This window comes from Balaenoptera musculus, chromosome 16 (genome assembly GCF_009873245.2).
Source record: "Balaenoptera musculus isolate JJ_BM4_2016_0621 chromosome 16, mBalMus1.pri.v3, whole genome shotgun sequence".
Taxonomy (NCBI): domain Eukaryota; kingdom Metazoa; phylum Chordata; class Mammalia; order Artiodactyla; family Balaenopteridae; genus Balaenoptera; species Balaenoptera musculus.
This window is the reverse complement of record NC_045800.1, coordinates 55,999,408-56,014,116: the sequence shown is the minus strand read 5'-3', so window position 1 is coordinate 56,014,116 and position 14,709 is coordinate 55,999,408. Positions and strand designations below refer to the sequence as shown.

The window sequence follows — 14,709 nt, the reverse complement described above, 5'->3', positions numbered from 1 at the left end:
TTGCCCTCTTCTGCCGTTTACCCCCTGCCCTTCTTTCATGTGTTGAGCAAGTATTAATTGCAGGCCTGTTCTTTGCCATACACTGAGACACAGCTGTCTCCTGGACCTCTGAGCCTAGAGGGCAAAAGAGACAGTTAATAGACAAGAAGTTTCACAGACGCGGAAGAAGCACTGACTCTGCAGGATGTAATGGCCTGGGGTGCCCTGCGAGTCACCTGATTTTACAGACAGGGAAGCAACTGGAGGGTGGGAGTGGCTCTCCCAGGACAGCGATCCTGCCCCTCTCTGGAGCTGTTGCTTCCCCCAAGAGGGGCTGCCTTGTCCCTTCACCAGCCTGGTTCTCCTGACCTCTGCACCGGTAGCCCAAAACTAAACATCAGTTTGTTCTGCTCAGTGTGGGGTACGGGGACAGTGCCTCCCAGATTCAGCCTCAGAATGCAAGGGCTGGGCATCACCTTTCTGGAAGTGCATCCTGTTGTCTGTCACATACCAAGCACTAGGGGAGACCCAAAGGGGGCTTCAGAATCAAGCACCCTCATGATGGCAAGAGCAGGGGGCTCTGGAAGTACCCCCAAGCTCAAGGGGCATGGAGTTTTGAGAAAGACAGCTTCATGGGGAGGTGGCCCTCGAGCCAGACAGGCTGATGTAACGTCCCTGGGTGTCAGGGCAAGAAGGGCCCCGGGCATCATCTGGTTCAGCTGCTCTCCTTTTCAGGTGTGGCGGGCATTTTCTGGGTGGGTGGGAAACAGCAGGGACAGAGGAGAGGAGGTGGGGCGTCCTGGCATCTGGTGGGCAGCCTGGCTTCGAGACACTGATGACCTTTCCCCGCTCCTTTCTCTGCCACCATAGCCCAACTACGGAAACCAGCAATACGGACCAAACAGCCAGTTCCCCACCCAGCCAGGCCAGTACCCCACGCCCAATCCCCCACGGCCGCTCACCTCTCCCAGCTACCCCGGGCAGCGGATGCCCAGCCAGCCGAGCACCGGGCAGTACCCGCCCCCCACGGTCAACATGGGGCAGTATTACAAGGTGAGTCCCGCCACCCCACGGGCCCCTTCCCTCCTTACCGCCTCACCTCCCCACCCCTGCCTGTGTCATCCTGACCCTGGCTGTCACCAGGGGGCAGGCGGAGATTTCTGGATGTGATCTCACGTGCTCAGAGCTGTGCGTGCAGTGGCCAGAGTGACAGACTGGCTTTTCTTGGTTCCTGTTCTCGTGGGGCTCAGATGATGGTTTTCCTTCTCCTTTTACTATTTATGGCACGTACGAGATAATAACAATGAAGGAAATATACTTTTTTAAGTAAAAGCGCCCACCCCGATATATTTACGTTTGATTATAGACTTTGTCCCCACGCGTGTGGACATCAACCGTGTTGTATAGTTGTTGTTACGGTTGTAATTTTGAATCTGTTTCTTTCACTTGAACACAGCGTGTCACTTACTGCTACACTCCCCGTGGTTGTCACTTTTAATGGCTGCCTGACATTCTCCTGGGAACCACACCACATTTTATTCTTTCTGTTGGACGTTTGGGTTTTTTCTGAGTTTTCACTTTTGAAATAGTACTATAATGAATGTTTTCAGGCACGTAGCTCTTTCCTTCTTTGGGAATATTATAAAGTACATTCTCAGGAGTGAGGAAGACTCTGGAAATATTTTACACTTATTTGCCAATGAATCACGCCAACTTACATGACTACCCACCCCTTGGCTTACATGGGCTTACTATTTTTAGCCCGACTGCAGCACACTAGGTGTTGCTATTTTTATAAACTTGCTCAATTAGTAGCTATGGGCAGAGAGAGGCAGAACACTGACCGTGGCAGTGGTGTGCTCTGGCCCCACCGCACTCCCCACCCCAGCACTGGGCGGGCCTCTTCAGCATCCCCCGTCCTCCTGGAAGGTTTTCATTTCAGGAGGGAGAGCAGGGTAGCTTTTCTGCCTTCCGTTCACAGCATTGTTTATCTTGCTTTACCAGCCAGAGCAGTTTAATGGACAAAATAACACCTTCTCTGGAAGCAGCTACAGCAGCTACAGCCAAGGGAACGTCAACAGGGTATGTTTCAGTTTCCATCTCAGAAATTATAACCCACGTGCACTATGTTAGAGGGGGCCTCACCGTTCCTGCCCCAGCCTTTCTGGACATTAGTAGGGTCGTCCGCTCCAGGGCCCAGAGATGCTTGGAGAATCTGCATCTCAGATGGGTGGGCCAGGGATGAGTGTGGACCTGGCCAGTCCTGGGAAGAAAACAAGGTGGGGACTAAGAGAGGAAGGGAAGGGGCTCCTGGAGATGCTTCATGTCTGACTCCATCTGGGGACCCCAGTGGGGTGGGGTGGCGATGAAGGACATGGCCTGGAGTCATGATGTGGGCAGCGGGAGGCCTGGGATTGTTCCTAGCATTCTTCTTCTCCCAAGATTATATTAGGCGAATTCCCCGTCACCCTGAGCCTGTGTCCTCATTGGTCAAATGGGCTGGGGACCTTACAGTCCCCCTGGTGCCGTGACCCAAGTGAAGGGTGGGGAGAACCTTTCCAGGCCCACCTGTCTTCCCATAGAGGCAGAGGCCTGAGTGTGGCCAGAGTGGAGGAAGGGGTTTTCCTGGGGGGCTCTCCTCCCTCAGGGGAGCAAGGGCCATAGCCCTAGGACCCTAGGGTGGGTGGGGCATGTGTCCACAGCCATGGTCCCTCCTTATGCCTGTGAGCCCATAACCTATATGTGGTTTCTCTTTCCCTCCAGCCTCCCAGGCCGGTTCCTGTGGCAAATTACCCCCACTCACCTGTTCCAGGGAACCCCACGCCCCCCATGACCCCCGGGAGCAGCATCCCCCCATACCTGTCCCCCAGTCAAGACGTTAAACCACCCTTCCCACCTGACATCAAGCCAAATATGAGCGCTCTGCCGCCACCCCCAGGTGAGCGCCCTACTCTCTCCTTCCCTCCTCCCTCCCTCATCAAGCCAGCTCCACCTGCCCCCACCTCCCCCCCCACCGCAACCCCGCTCACAGTGTGCCAGGAGTCGGGGGCTTGGAAATCTGCCTGCCTGCCTCTGGGGGCTGGGCGCGGGAAAGAGCAGAGGGTGTGAGAGCAGGCCTCCTTACCACCTGCCTGAGCGGCTGGAGGCTGGGAGGGAAAGCAACTCTCAGCTGTGGCAAAGGGCTGGGAGGAGAAGCCAGCCGGGGCTTCCAGAGCAGGGAGCAGGTGGAGACAGGAGGGGATGCAGAGCGGGGGGATGAGTGGGAAGTGGGAGGCAGGGATGGTCAGGATGCGGTCGGAGGGACCGGAAGAAGCCAGGGGCTGCCTGGTGTGCCCTTGAGCGCACAGCCCAGCTGCCGTGGCCCTGTTCGCACACGCACCCAGAGCATGCAGCCAAGGGTGCGTGTCGTGTGCCGCCGGGGACAAGGGCCGTGAGGCTCACCTGCTCCTCCCCCGCGCAGCCAACCACAATGACGAGCTGCGGCTCACGTTCCCCGTGCGGGATGGTGTGGTGCTGGAGCCCTTCCGCCTGGAGCACAACCTGGCCGTCAGCAACCATGTCTTTCACCTGAGGCCCACGGTCCACCAGACGCTGATGTGGAGGTGAGCGTCAGGGCACAGCACAGCCCGAGCCGGGTGGATGGAGGTGGCCCCGGTGCTGACATTCCTGGGCCCTAGCGTCGCCTGAGACACGTGGTTACAGCATCTGCTTGACACCGTCACCTGTTGAGCATTGCTGACTGGGCCCTGCTGTGTGCAAGGCCCTGGGGGTGTCAAAGTGAACCTGCAGGTGCCGGGAGACAGACAAATCTGCCTTGGCTTAGTGGCCTGAGGGCCACTGTCTCTGACAGAGAGCTGCTGTCACTCACCCCAGTCCTGATGAGACAGTGGTCAAGAACAAATTCCCAGAGGAAAAGGCGGCTAGCGCAGGCTGAGAAGGAGGATGTTCCCGCAGGGCCCCCGAGTTGGCCCTGAACGTGGCTCATGTGGTCAGAGCCAGGAATATAGGGAGAGGAGCGGGAACAGGGCCGGGTCCTTCCTGCAGCTGGCCACCGGGCGGGGCTGCTGCTCAAACAGTGGGCGCTGGAGTGAGGGGTCTGGAGGCCCCCTGCTGGGCCAGGTTCTGTGTTCTGAGCCTCCTACACCTGATCTCTTTTTTTTTTTTTATTTTTGGCTGTGTTGGGTCTTCTTTTCTGTGCGAGGGCTTTCTCTAGTTGCGGCGAGTGGGGGCCACTCTTCATCGTGGTGCGCGGGCCTCTCACTATCGCGGCCTCTCTTGTTATGGAGCACAGGCTCCAGACGCGCAGGCTCAGTAGCTGTGGCTCACGGGCCCAGTTGCTCCGCGGCATGTGGGATCTTCCCAGACCAGGGCTCGAACCCGTGTCTCCTGCATTGGCAGGCAGATTCTCAACCACTGCGCCACCAGGGAAGCCCCCACCTGATCTCTTTTGATCTTATGAGTAGGCATTGCTTGCCCCGTTGACAGTGAGGAAACTGAGGCCAGAGAAGTGATTAGCTTGGATGAGTCCTCGCAGCTAGCACGGGGCAGAGCTGGGACTCGGGCCCGGGTCTCTCAGACACCAGAACGCATTGGTGTCTCCACCCTCGGTTCCTCCTCCTCGGGCAGGACTCACACTGCCTCGCTGTGTCAGTGACCAAAGGCCTCAGCTGCCCAGTGAGCACCCTGAGGGCACGAGATGTGTCTGAGCTGGGCATGTGCACACACACAACTGTGCGCGCACAGCTGGCCCGTTGCCTTGAGCAGGCTGAGCCGGCTACAGAGCAGGCCAGAGGCAGCTGGGGTGGGCAGGAGGGCACGGGAGTGCACTCAGGCAAAAGGGTAGAGAGACCCCCCCCATGCAGGGGCCCTGCTCACCCACTGCTCCTTAGCCGTGAGTACCGTCGCCTGCGAGACCTTCTGTGGCTCGGCCACTGGCCCTGCTCAGTTTTCATGCATCTGTGGTTTCCTTCGGTGCCGTGTCCTTGGGGCCCACCGCAGGGGTAGGGGGGCGGGAACGGAACCAGGCAGCCCCTGGCCTGGGGTGCTTCTCCCACAGGAGCTCAGGGCATAATCAGCCTTCAGCTGGCCTCGTTGAGTTAGCGTCTGTCCGTCTGTCTGTGTCCTGGGGGAACAGGAGGTGCACTTCCATGCAGGGGACTGAGGCAGATTGTGGCCAGAGCTGTGGGGCTGTGGTTGAACAGTAAATGGGAGTCATGGGGGGAATTTGGGTTGTTGGGATGGGTTTTGATGGGAGGCCTGGGCAGGGGGAACGTCCAGGGCGAGAGAGGAGAGCTCGAGGCGGCTGGTGGAGCCTTCGTGGCTGAGGACGGGGTACTGAGTGACTCGGTGGGGGGCTCTGGTGAGGGAGGGGTCATGGAGGCCACGGGCAGCCCCCTCGCAGAGCCGCCCTGAGCCTCGCCCCGCCCCCAGGTCTGACCTGGAGCTGCAGTTCAAGTGCTACCACCACGAGGACCGGCAGATGAACACCAACTGGCCAGCCTCGGTGCAGGTCAGCGTGAACGCCACGCCCCTCACCATCGAGCGCGGCGACAACAAGACATCCCACAAGCCCCTGCACCTCAAGCACGTGTGCCAGCCGGGCCGCAACACCATTCAGATCACCGTCACCGCCTGCTGCTGCGTGAGTGTGCGGGTGGGCCCGAGATCCTCAGCCTCCTCTGGGCCTCAGCTGCGTCATGGGTCTCCATCCCCCCTCCCCAGGAGTGATCTTTCAGGAGTACCCCAGAAATGTGCCACAGTCCCCGCCAGGGCCGTGGGGTGAAATTCAAGCCGCCGTGCTCTGGTCCGAGGCCTGGCCTTTTCTCCTACCGCAGCCTCCATCTGGTCTACACACTCACCTCCCTTTGCTCCTGTAGATCCTCCTCCCGGACACCATCCCCCGTGCCCACCACCTTCTTCCACTGAGGAAGTTCTGTGTGTCCCTCAAAGCTAGGCTCCTTTCGTGCCTCATTTGCAAGAAATTTTTATATTCTAATCATTTCTTCCCCTGAGAACCAACTCCACCAAGTCTGGAGTTAACTCCTTCCCTTTGTCACCCAACCATGCTGTCTCAGAACTGTGTATGTATGTCCCCTGACCTGTGACTCACTGATCTGGGACCACGTCTGAGCCACACTCCTGTCCCCCAAGATTAGGGCCTGGCACTCAGGGCTTGCCCGGGGATTTGCAGAGTACCTGCCCTGCTCTGCTGGCCTCCTTAGAGGAGAAGGAAGAGCTCTGATCCTGCCCTTATGAGGGTCGGGGCGCCACGACCAGCCGGGGATAAGAGTCACAGGACTGGGGATGCTGTCAGAGTGAGGAGCCTGCGGGGGCTTGTTGGGGGGGGGGGGGCAGTCCTGGAAGGCTTCCTGGAGGAGTGAAGACAGGACAACATCCTCTGGCAGGAAGGGTGGAGGAGGCATGATGGGGAATAGCGGGGCGAGGGGCAGGAGGGCCAAGGCTAGGAAGTGAGTTTGGCCCAGATCTTGATGCCTTGTGTCCCATAACCACATCCCAGGGGTATATCAGCATCAGAGTCAGCCTTGTTGGCGTAGACAGCAGCAGCTGTCCCCGGGTAGTGACCCCGGTCTGGGTCCCCAGCTCGCAGGTCCCAGGACACATCCTGGGCCTCAAGGGCTCTCTTCCAGGTCCCAGGGGACCCTCTACTAACGGGGCATCGCCACGGACATGGGGCCCTTTCCTGCGCTTAGCCTCTGGGGTGAAGGGGGCGGCCTAGGCCTGTGGAGGCCCAGGTGGCAGATGTGGGGGCCACGCGGCAGGGACCGAGCCTCTGCTCTTTCTCGGCAGTCCCACCTCTTCGTGCTGCAGCTGGTCCACCGGCCTTCCGTGCGCTCCGTGCTGCAAGGCCTCCTCAAGAAGCGGCTCCTGCCCGCAGAGCACTGTATCACGAAAAGTGAGTGGGGGCTCGGGGGCTGGAACCAAACCCCAGTCCCACCACGTTCATTGTCCTCTGGGCCTGGCACCACCGGGCCCTGAGTATTCCCTGGCACTAGCGCCTCCCCATCCAGTGCCCCTCCTCTGGGGCTGTGGGGATGATCAGATGAGCACACAGTACCGTGAGTGCAGCATGTGGGGCAGATTAAAACAAGACGCCGTGGTGCAGGTAGGCCAGGCAGGCTTCCTGGAGGAGGTGATCACCTGGAAGGATGGGAGGAACTGGAAGAGGGGGTTCTTCATCAGGAGAGAAGCACAGGGGTGGATTCCATCTCAACAGCCCAGGCCTAACTCGAGAGGGGGGGACTTGGCTCTGACTCCCAGGTGCAGACACTTGGGGGCCGGGGCGGGGGAGGGGGGTGCACCATGCAGGGAAGTACATCACTGCTCCCCGCTTCAAATGTGCTTCTTCACGTCCTGAGCCCTAGAATCCGGCCAGGCCATTTCCACATTTGGAGAATTAAGTGCAAAAGTGCCTGTGGGGCTCTCCCACTGACCCAGAAAGTCAGTGAAGTGCCAGACTGGGTTTCTGCAGGTTTTGCAGAAAGTCCTGCCTTCCTAGTGAAGACAGGGCATGAACTGCAGAGACTGGGGGACTGATGTAGCCACCTCCAGGGGCACTTCACACATGTCGCGTGTAGAGTGTCATTCCAGAGTGCTGGGAGGCCCAGGGCCTCCGGCATGCTGAACTCCCTTTTGCCCAGGCGGGGGTGCCCTGCACCTGTTCATGAGACCTCCCTGTGTTGGGGGGCGTGGAGAATCAAGAGTGTGTATCAGCCACTTGAAGGAGTGGGGGGTGTGCAGGACAGCCCTGCCCTCCTTATCCACCCGTGCCTCCGCCCCACAGTCAAGCGGAATTTCAGCAGCGTGGCTGCCTCATCGGGCAACACGACCCTCAATGGGGAAGATGGCGTGGAGCAGACAGCCATCAAGGTGTCTCTGAAGTGCCCCATCACATTCCGGCGCATCCAGCTGCCTGCTCGAGGCCACGATTGCAAGCACGTCCAGGTGAGCAGTCCCAGGGAGAGCGTCCTGGAGTCTGGCTGGGATGGCGAGGAGTAGGCGGGGGGCGTGGGCAGCAGGGCCTGTCTCTAAACCCGGAAGGATGCCATGGCCATCAGGAGCTGATTTCACTCACTCACTCCTGCCGTCATTTATTCTCTGAGCATCTTCTCTGTGTGCTCAGAGCTAGGTTCCCGGGGGGAACCAGTCCCAGCCCTGGCAGATGTCAGATGCCAGCTGGAAATCCTGCACATATGGCCACTACGGCTGATAGGGAACCTGAAAGCAGGGACGCCTCTGCCTGGTTCACTGCTGTGTCCCGAGGCCCTGCCCTGAGCAGGTACTCAGGAAGTGGCTGTGGGATGAGTGACTGTCACAGTTTGGGTGGCTAAATGCGGGCAGCCCAGGTGGGTGGGATTCACTGGGTGGGGGCTACCATGGGGGCAGGCCAGCCGTACCCTCAGCCCCACCCTCTCACAACTGGCCCCGAGGGCTTCATAGTGGGTCGGGAGCCTCCCAGCCCCCCTAACCCCCATCCTTGGGAAAACGGGGGCAACAGAGGTCTGGTCGCTTTATTTGTCTGGCGCACACTGATGAACTGGATGGGGTGTGTCCTCCATGCCTGGGCCGGGCCAGGGAGAGGTGCTGTCATGGGGCAGGATCGGTGAGAGGCGGCTGCAGAGGAACCAGGAAGGCTTCTCAGAGGCCATGGGTCATCTGGGGCACCGGGATGGTATGAGGAGGGCTGGGCACAGGTGTGCAGGGATTCCACGTGGCCCGAAAGCTGTAAGCACAGCAGAAAATCGGCAAGGTCATCACCCCTCTCAAACCTGGGTCTCTCCATCCCCTGTCTCCCTCCCTGGTGGGACGTCTTCATGAGGGTCCCGGAGGCAGTGGCACTTGCATTTAAGAGGTTTCTGAGAGCCCTGGTCTCATCTGTCTGTGTCTCCCGGCCTCCGCAGTGTTTTGACTTGGAGTCGTACCTGCAGCTGAATTGCGAGAGAGGGACCTGGAGGTGTCCTGTGTGCAAGTGAGTGATGCCCACCTCAGTATAAGCTACGTCACCCGGCTCCAGGAGGAGCTGTGGCCCTGCTCTGTGGGGTCCAGCCACCTCCACCTGCCCTAAACACGGATGAGAGAACCCAAGCGCAGCAGAGGGGCTCAGATCACGGGGGCTGTGCACAGTCCCTTTGTATCAAGCGATCACAAGGCTGCCCTCTCCTGTCGGTGCCCCCAAGTAGTAACCAGTGGCAGGGCCCGGGTCTCTTGGACACAGTGGGGAGGAGTGGGCTGTGGCCTCCGCTAGGGTCCAGGAGCAAAGGCCAAGCCCCCTTTCTCCTTTTCCAGTAAAACCGCTCTGCTCGAGGGCCTGGAGGTAGATCAGTACATGTGGGGCATCCTGAATGCCATCCAACAGTAAGTGGGCCTCCCCACACTAGGGCAGGGGGTGGGGGAGGAGGCGGGGGTGGGCGGGATGCTGACCTGGGTTGCATGAGGTGAGTATGTGATCACCCCTGATACCCTATCCCCCACTGGCCGGCAGACCATTTTCCCACATCCCTCACCTCTCTGCGAATTTAAGGGGTTCTGTACCTGGGGGCAAATGAACTTTCCAGAAAGGACCAAGCTCAGCTAGAGCAGGAAGTTGACATGGCCGCATGTCGGGTGGAGGCTTTGGGGCCCGCTGCCCCATGCCCAGCCACTTGCTTTTCCTAGTCTCAGTCTCCCCATCTTTCAAAAGTTATAAAAATCTGTCACACCTCTGTCCTATGCAGAGTGTGGTGGGAATGGGGGCAGAGGGAGCCTGGATGAGGACATCACAGTGTCTGTCCGAGCTGGAGGCCCTCGTGTCCAAAGCCCGGTACCCCAGAGCCTCAGCTCTGCCCCCTTGCTCCCCCCAGCTCCGAGTTTGAAGAGGTCACCATTGACCCCACATGCAGCTGGCGGCCAGTGCCCATCAAGTCGGACCTCCACATTAAGGATGACCCTGACGGCATCCCGTCCAAGCGGTTCAAGACCATGAGTCCCAGCCAGATGATCATGCCCAATGTCATGGAGATGATCGCAGCCCTGGGCCCCGGCCCGTCCCCCTATCCACTCCCACCCCCTCCCGGGGGCACCAACTCCAACGACTACAGCAGCCAAGGTGGGTGATGGCCGACAAGGAGGGAGGGAGAAGCCCCAGCAGGGGCCCAGGATTTCTGGGGTGATGGTGGCAGGTGCAGGGAGGGTGTGGTGTGAAGAGGCAGAGGTAACGCGCGCCCTCAAAAAACAATCCCACATAGCTGAAGTTGGGGGTACAGCGACCCGTGCAATGCCATCCCCCCCTCTCCGTCCAGCCAGCCCTGTGGGTTGGCACCCAGCTGGGAAGTCATGAGTGAGGAACTGCCCCGCGAGCCAGCCTCCCACCTCTCACACCCCCCACTGCCCAGCCTCCCTCCCGACTCCTGGATCTCCCTGGTCGGCAGCTGCCAAGCTTAGGGGCTTCAGAGCCTGCTTTGCTGGGGGCACTAAGACCACACTCCTCCTGGAGCTCCTGGCCCTCCCGTGTTTCCCTCTGACATCTACGTATTGTCCCTATCCCTGCAACTCTCCCACCCTTCCAGAGACGGGGTCCAGGGGCCTGGAGCACCAGCCTTCGGCCACCAAGGTCACTGTCACTGCCCCCTCACTTCCTGCTGCCCAGAGCAAGCTGTACCGCACTGCCCTCAGTTCCCAGAAAGTACCCCACCCCCCACCCCCCAAACACCGGGCATGGCAGCTCCCCGCAGAACCCCTGCTCTTAGGTTCCTGGGGCTCCTGGATGATTAAAGGCCCAGAGAGGTTAGCCTACCTAGCCAGAGTCCCACAGCATGCTGAGCACCCCAGCTTTCCAGTGTGCTGATCCTCTGAGCTCTCACTGTGGCCACGTGGTGGAGGAAGCAGCGGCTTGGGAGGCCAGACATCTGGCTCTGAGGGTGTCATCTTGAATCTGGCCCAGCTTTCTTTGTGGACTTGGCAGACTCCGACCTCCCCCTCTGGGCCTGGGTGGTCCCAGTGACGAAGGGCAGCCTCATGGGGGCTGTGGGTGAGCAGGTCTGGGGGCCTCGCTCAGCAGATCCTGTGGGAAGTTCAGACTCGGGCCTCATTCCATGTTTCCTGCCGCAGGAGCCCGACCACCCTCTCCTCCCACTCTAGCCCTGCTCGTGGCTGTACACCAGCACACGGCCTGGGGTGCTAAGGCCCGCGGGAGAAGGCTGCATCGCTGCCCCGCTGTGCAGCCCTGAGGTCTACGGCTGCAGGAGCCGACTCTAGCCTCGCAGGAGGGTGGGCCTTGGTTCTTCCTTTACACTCTGAGTTTCCTGGGGTGGCCGTCTTCCCTCTGGGTCACATCCCTCCCCATCTTGTTCCCTCCCCAGGCAACAGCTACCAGGGCCATGGCAACTTTGACTTCCCCCACGGGAACCCCGGCGGGACGTCCATGAACGACTTCATGCACGGGCCCCCCCAGCTCTCCCACCCCCCGGACATGCCCAACAACATGGCTGCCCTTGAGAAGCCCCTCAGTCACCCCATGCAGGAGACTGTGAGTACCTCTTCCTCGCCGCTGACCCTCCACCTCCCCCGTGCCCCCAGCCCCAGTATGGGGCTGAGGGGGACAGAGGGCTCCCCTGGACCTTTCTCATGTTTGCCTAGTTCCCTACCAGGCAAAGGGGAGGACTGAGAGTTGAGTCTCAGGACCCAGGAGGGCGTGGGAGGCCTGACTGAGGCTGGGTCATGGCCCATCAGTGTCCTTGGATTTGGCCGTTTCACCCAGGACATCAGATTCTCAGATGGGGGAAGCTTCAAGCTCTTACCTGCACACACATTGCAAGCATATGCACACATGCAGATGCCTGCACACCCCCTACATACAGGCCCACACCCCCCCATACACCCGACACACATCCTATACACACACACACACACACACACACAGCCCCATCCCCTGTGTCCCCGTCTTACACACACACTGTTATGCTGACTTACTGTAGCTTCATCCAGCCATCTAGAATTTAGTCCCAGACCCAGGCACTTATTCCCCAGGGCTCTGAATCTTCAGGGTATCACCTCCTCCTGCAAAAAGAAACATTAGGATACCTACTTATCCCAAGAGTATTCACTTCTCGTCCTGTTTCACATATTAACGCACACTGTATTGCTGAGAAAGCCCCTTCAGGTGAGGTGTCCCGTGCTGTCCAGAGGCCTTCCCTTCCTGTGGCGCCGACAGCAGTGGTGGGAGGCCTGGCCGCCTCCCGAGTCCTTATCTAGGCAGCGATGGATGATTGCATTTGATCTAGCAGACGTTTTCTGAGCCTGGTCTCCCGGCTGTGCCTTGTACCAGGTGTAAGCAAGACAGACACAGGCCTCGAGCTAATGGAGCAAAAGTTCTGGCAGTGCCTGGATGGAGGAAGAACAGTTGGGGTTTTGAGGAAACCGAGGCCCAAGGGCTGAAGACTGAGGCCTCAGTCATTCTTTCTGTCCCTGGTCTCTCATCTTAGCAGGAGGGGCAGTCACTGAGGGCCTGGCAGTGGGTCCTGGGCCACAGCAGCCAGAGAGAAGGGTCCAGGAGTCTCGCCAATGCCTGGCAGTGGAGTTGGGCCTACACCCGAAGGTGCCTCTCCAAGCTCTCCCGGTCTCCATCATGTGGCCTGGAAGGAAGGGGCCTCTGGATTGTACTGTGTTCCCGACAGCTGACATGGAGTTGGGGAACATCCAGCACTGGGCCAGGGACTATCCTGTGCACCAGAGCCACCAATTCTCAGCAGGAGTGACTATTAACCAGAAGGGTTCTAAATGAGGGGCACTGCAGCAGCTTTCCCGCAGGAACCCAGAATGCCAAGTTGGAAATAGCTGCTTTCACCAGCCTTCAGCCATGTTTTCGCAAGTTACTTTCTGCCCCATGGGGATTCCAATTTCTGGGGGCGTCTCTCCTGGCCCCCTTCCCCAGCCCTGCTCCCCAGGCCCTCAGCCTTCCATGTCCAGGAATCACCCAGCTCACACCCCTGCTCCACACTGACCTGGCACCTTCTGAGTCCTCACAATGCCCAGCACTGGAAGATGGCAGCGGGGGTGCTGTGTGCTTTCTGCATCCAACAAGGCATTTTCCTGCCTTGTCAGCCCTGCCACCAGGGTCCTCGCAGAGGGACTTAAGCCCTTGAGTTGACTTCACAGCCCCCCCAGGAAGCTTTTCAGATATGCACGGTCCTTGTCCGTTTCTGGGCTTTTGTTAGATGGGAACTGGACCCAGAGGTACAGCTGTGCAGGGTGGTGTGTTTGCAGTCACAGGTCAACAACCCACCTGCCCAACCAGAGCAGCCTGACCCGGCTGAGCACGAGGCCAGGAAGGATTCCCAGGCGCACGGACTGGTGGGAGGGCTCCAACCAGGTGCTGGCTCACCCAAGGCTCTCCCGTGCCAGGTGGGAGGTTGACAGGTGTGTCAGCAGGTCCCAGAGAGCGCTTGCCCCTCCAGGTTCTGAGATAATCCAGCAAGACGTCAGGGCCGAGGGCGTTAGTTGTGTCAGCAGATCTGGGGGCTGTCTGTCTGGGGCCGGGCTGCTCCAGGAGTGTGGAGCCCCTCCCTGCCCCCCACTTCCCAGAATGGTCACTATGGAGCGTCACAGGCTGGCCTCGCCGACAGCTGTGAGCGCTGTCCCTCCCGCCCCTCCTGGTTCTTCTTACTTTGTGTGCATCCCACACGGAGTTCCCCCAGGGTCAGCAACCTTCATGTCACGTGGTCATCCCTCGTTCTCAAGGCCCGGGCTGGAGGGGCTCTGTGCTGCGGAGGGCCACCTGGACCGTGGGCAGGGGCCAGCCCACAGCAAGGCTTGGGGAGCAGCTTTTAGGAGAAACAGGAAGAGGAACTGGTGTCTGGAGAAGATCAGGGATGGTGTCGCTGCCGTTTGCAAACCCACGAAAGAAGCGTCAGTGTTTCTGTGTGGCCCAGAAGACAGGGCTGGGAGGAGGGTACTGACCAAGGAGACATTTGGTCACCTGGCTGCCCATTCCAAGTGAGAGGCCTGGCCAGTCAGTGAGCTCCCTTCACTCGCAAAGTGCGATGGGGGCTCGGGGGCCGTTGGGGATGCCGGGGGTGGGGGCCCAGACTTAGACTTGGCCTTTCACTCCGAGATCTGAACTCTGAAGGCAGGGCTGCTTGAGGCAGCAAACAGACCAACAGGGGAAGTTTAAATCTCACCCACTCGTGTCCCCTGCCCACCCATAGCCCCGATGGTTCAGTACACACGTGGGGGCAGGGGGAGGGGGGCGCCTAGGTTATCTATGAGAGAAGCACGCCTGTTGCTGCCTAGGTGGGTGGCCAGCAGGAAGGTCTGGCAGGACTCAGAAGCCCCAGGTCATACCTTGGGCGCAACTCCGTCCTACCCCAGGACAGCAAGGAGAGCTTACACCGAGGCCCCGGCTGCCTCCGGAGCCAGCGTGCCTCGTGTCGCCCCCAGACCAGGACCCACGTGGAGGCGCAGACCCCCATGAGCTGCACGCCTGCCCCATGCTGTCGTCCGTGTCTGCTCCCCGCCGCCCCGGCTCGGGCCTGCACCACACCGCCAGCAGCACTCCCGCCCGCCTCCCTGCTCCCCGGAAACATGCCCATTTCGCTTCTCCATCCTGCCCTTGCTGTTGTTCATTGTGCTGGTGTCCGGGCTAGGGAGACAGAGGGGCTCCCAGGGGCCTGGGCCCCGACCTCAGTGTCTCTGCTAGTCTCAGAGCCCCTGGCCGCCTCCCTCCCTGCCCCACGTGGC

General features: G+C 59.9%; 1 protein-coding gene across 9 annotated transcripts in view; it reads left to right on the top strand.

Moving 5' to 3' along the window:
- ZMIZ1 (zinc finger MIZ-type containing 1) overlaps positions 1 to 14,709 on the top strand; it is a 233,455-nt gene that overhangs the window by 213,084 nt on the left and 5,662 nt on the right. For 8 of the 9 annotated variants that reach the window (XM_036827838.1, XM_036827834.1, XM_036827833.1 and 5 more), the window contains 11 exons: positions 850 to 1,032; positions 1,984 to 2,061; positions 2,743 to 2,917; positions 3,440 to 3,581; positions 5,410 to 5,620; positions 6,787 to 6,892; positions 7,781 to 7,941; positions 8,898 to 8,965; positions 9,283 to 9,351; positions 9,837 to 10,081; positions 11,334 to 11,500. In XM_036827838.1, the coding sequence (XP_036683733.1) occupies positions 850 to 1,032; positions 1,984 to 2,061; positions 2,743 to 2,917; positions 3,440 to 3,581; positions 5,410 to 5,620; positions 6,787 to 6,892; positions 7,781 to 7,941; positions 8,898 to 8,965; positions 9,283 to 9,351; positions 9,837 to 10,081; positions 11,334 to 11,500 (1,605 nt within the window). The remainder of the gene's footprint in view (positions 1 to 849; positions 1,033 to 1,983; positions 2,062 to 2,742; positions 2,918 to 3,439; positions 3,582 to 5,409; positions 5,621 to 6,786; positions 6,893 to 7,780; positions 7,942 to 8,897; positions 8,966 to 9,282; positions 9,352 to 9,836; positions 10,082 to 11,333; positions 11,501 to 14,709) is intronic. The other variant, XM_036827836.1, reaches the window with a different exon arrangement.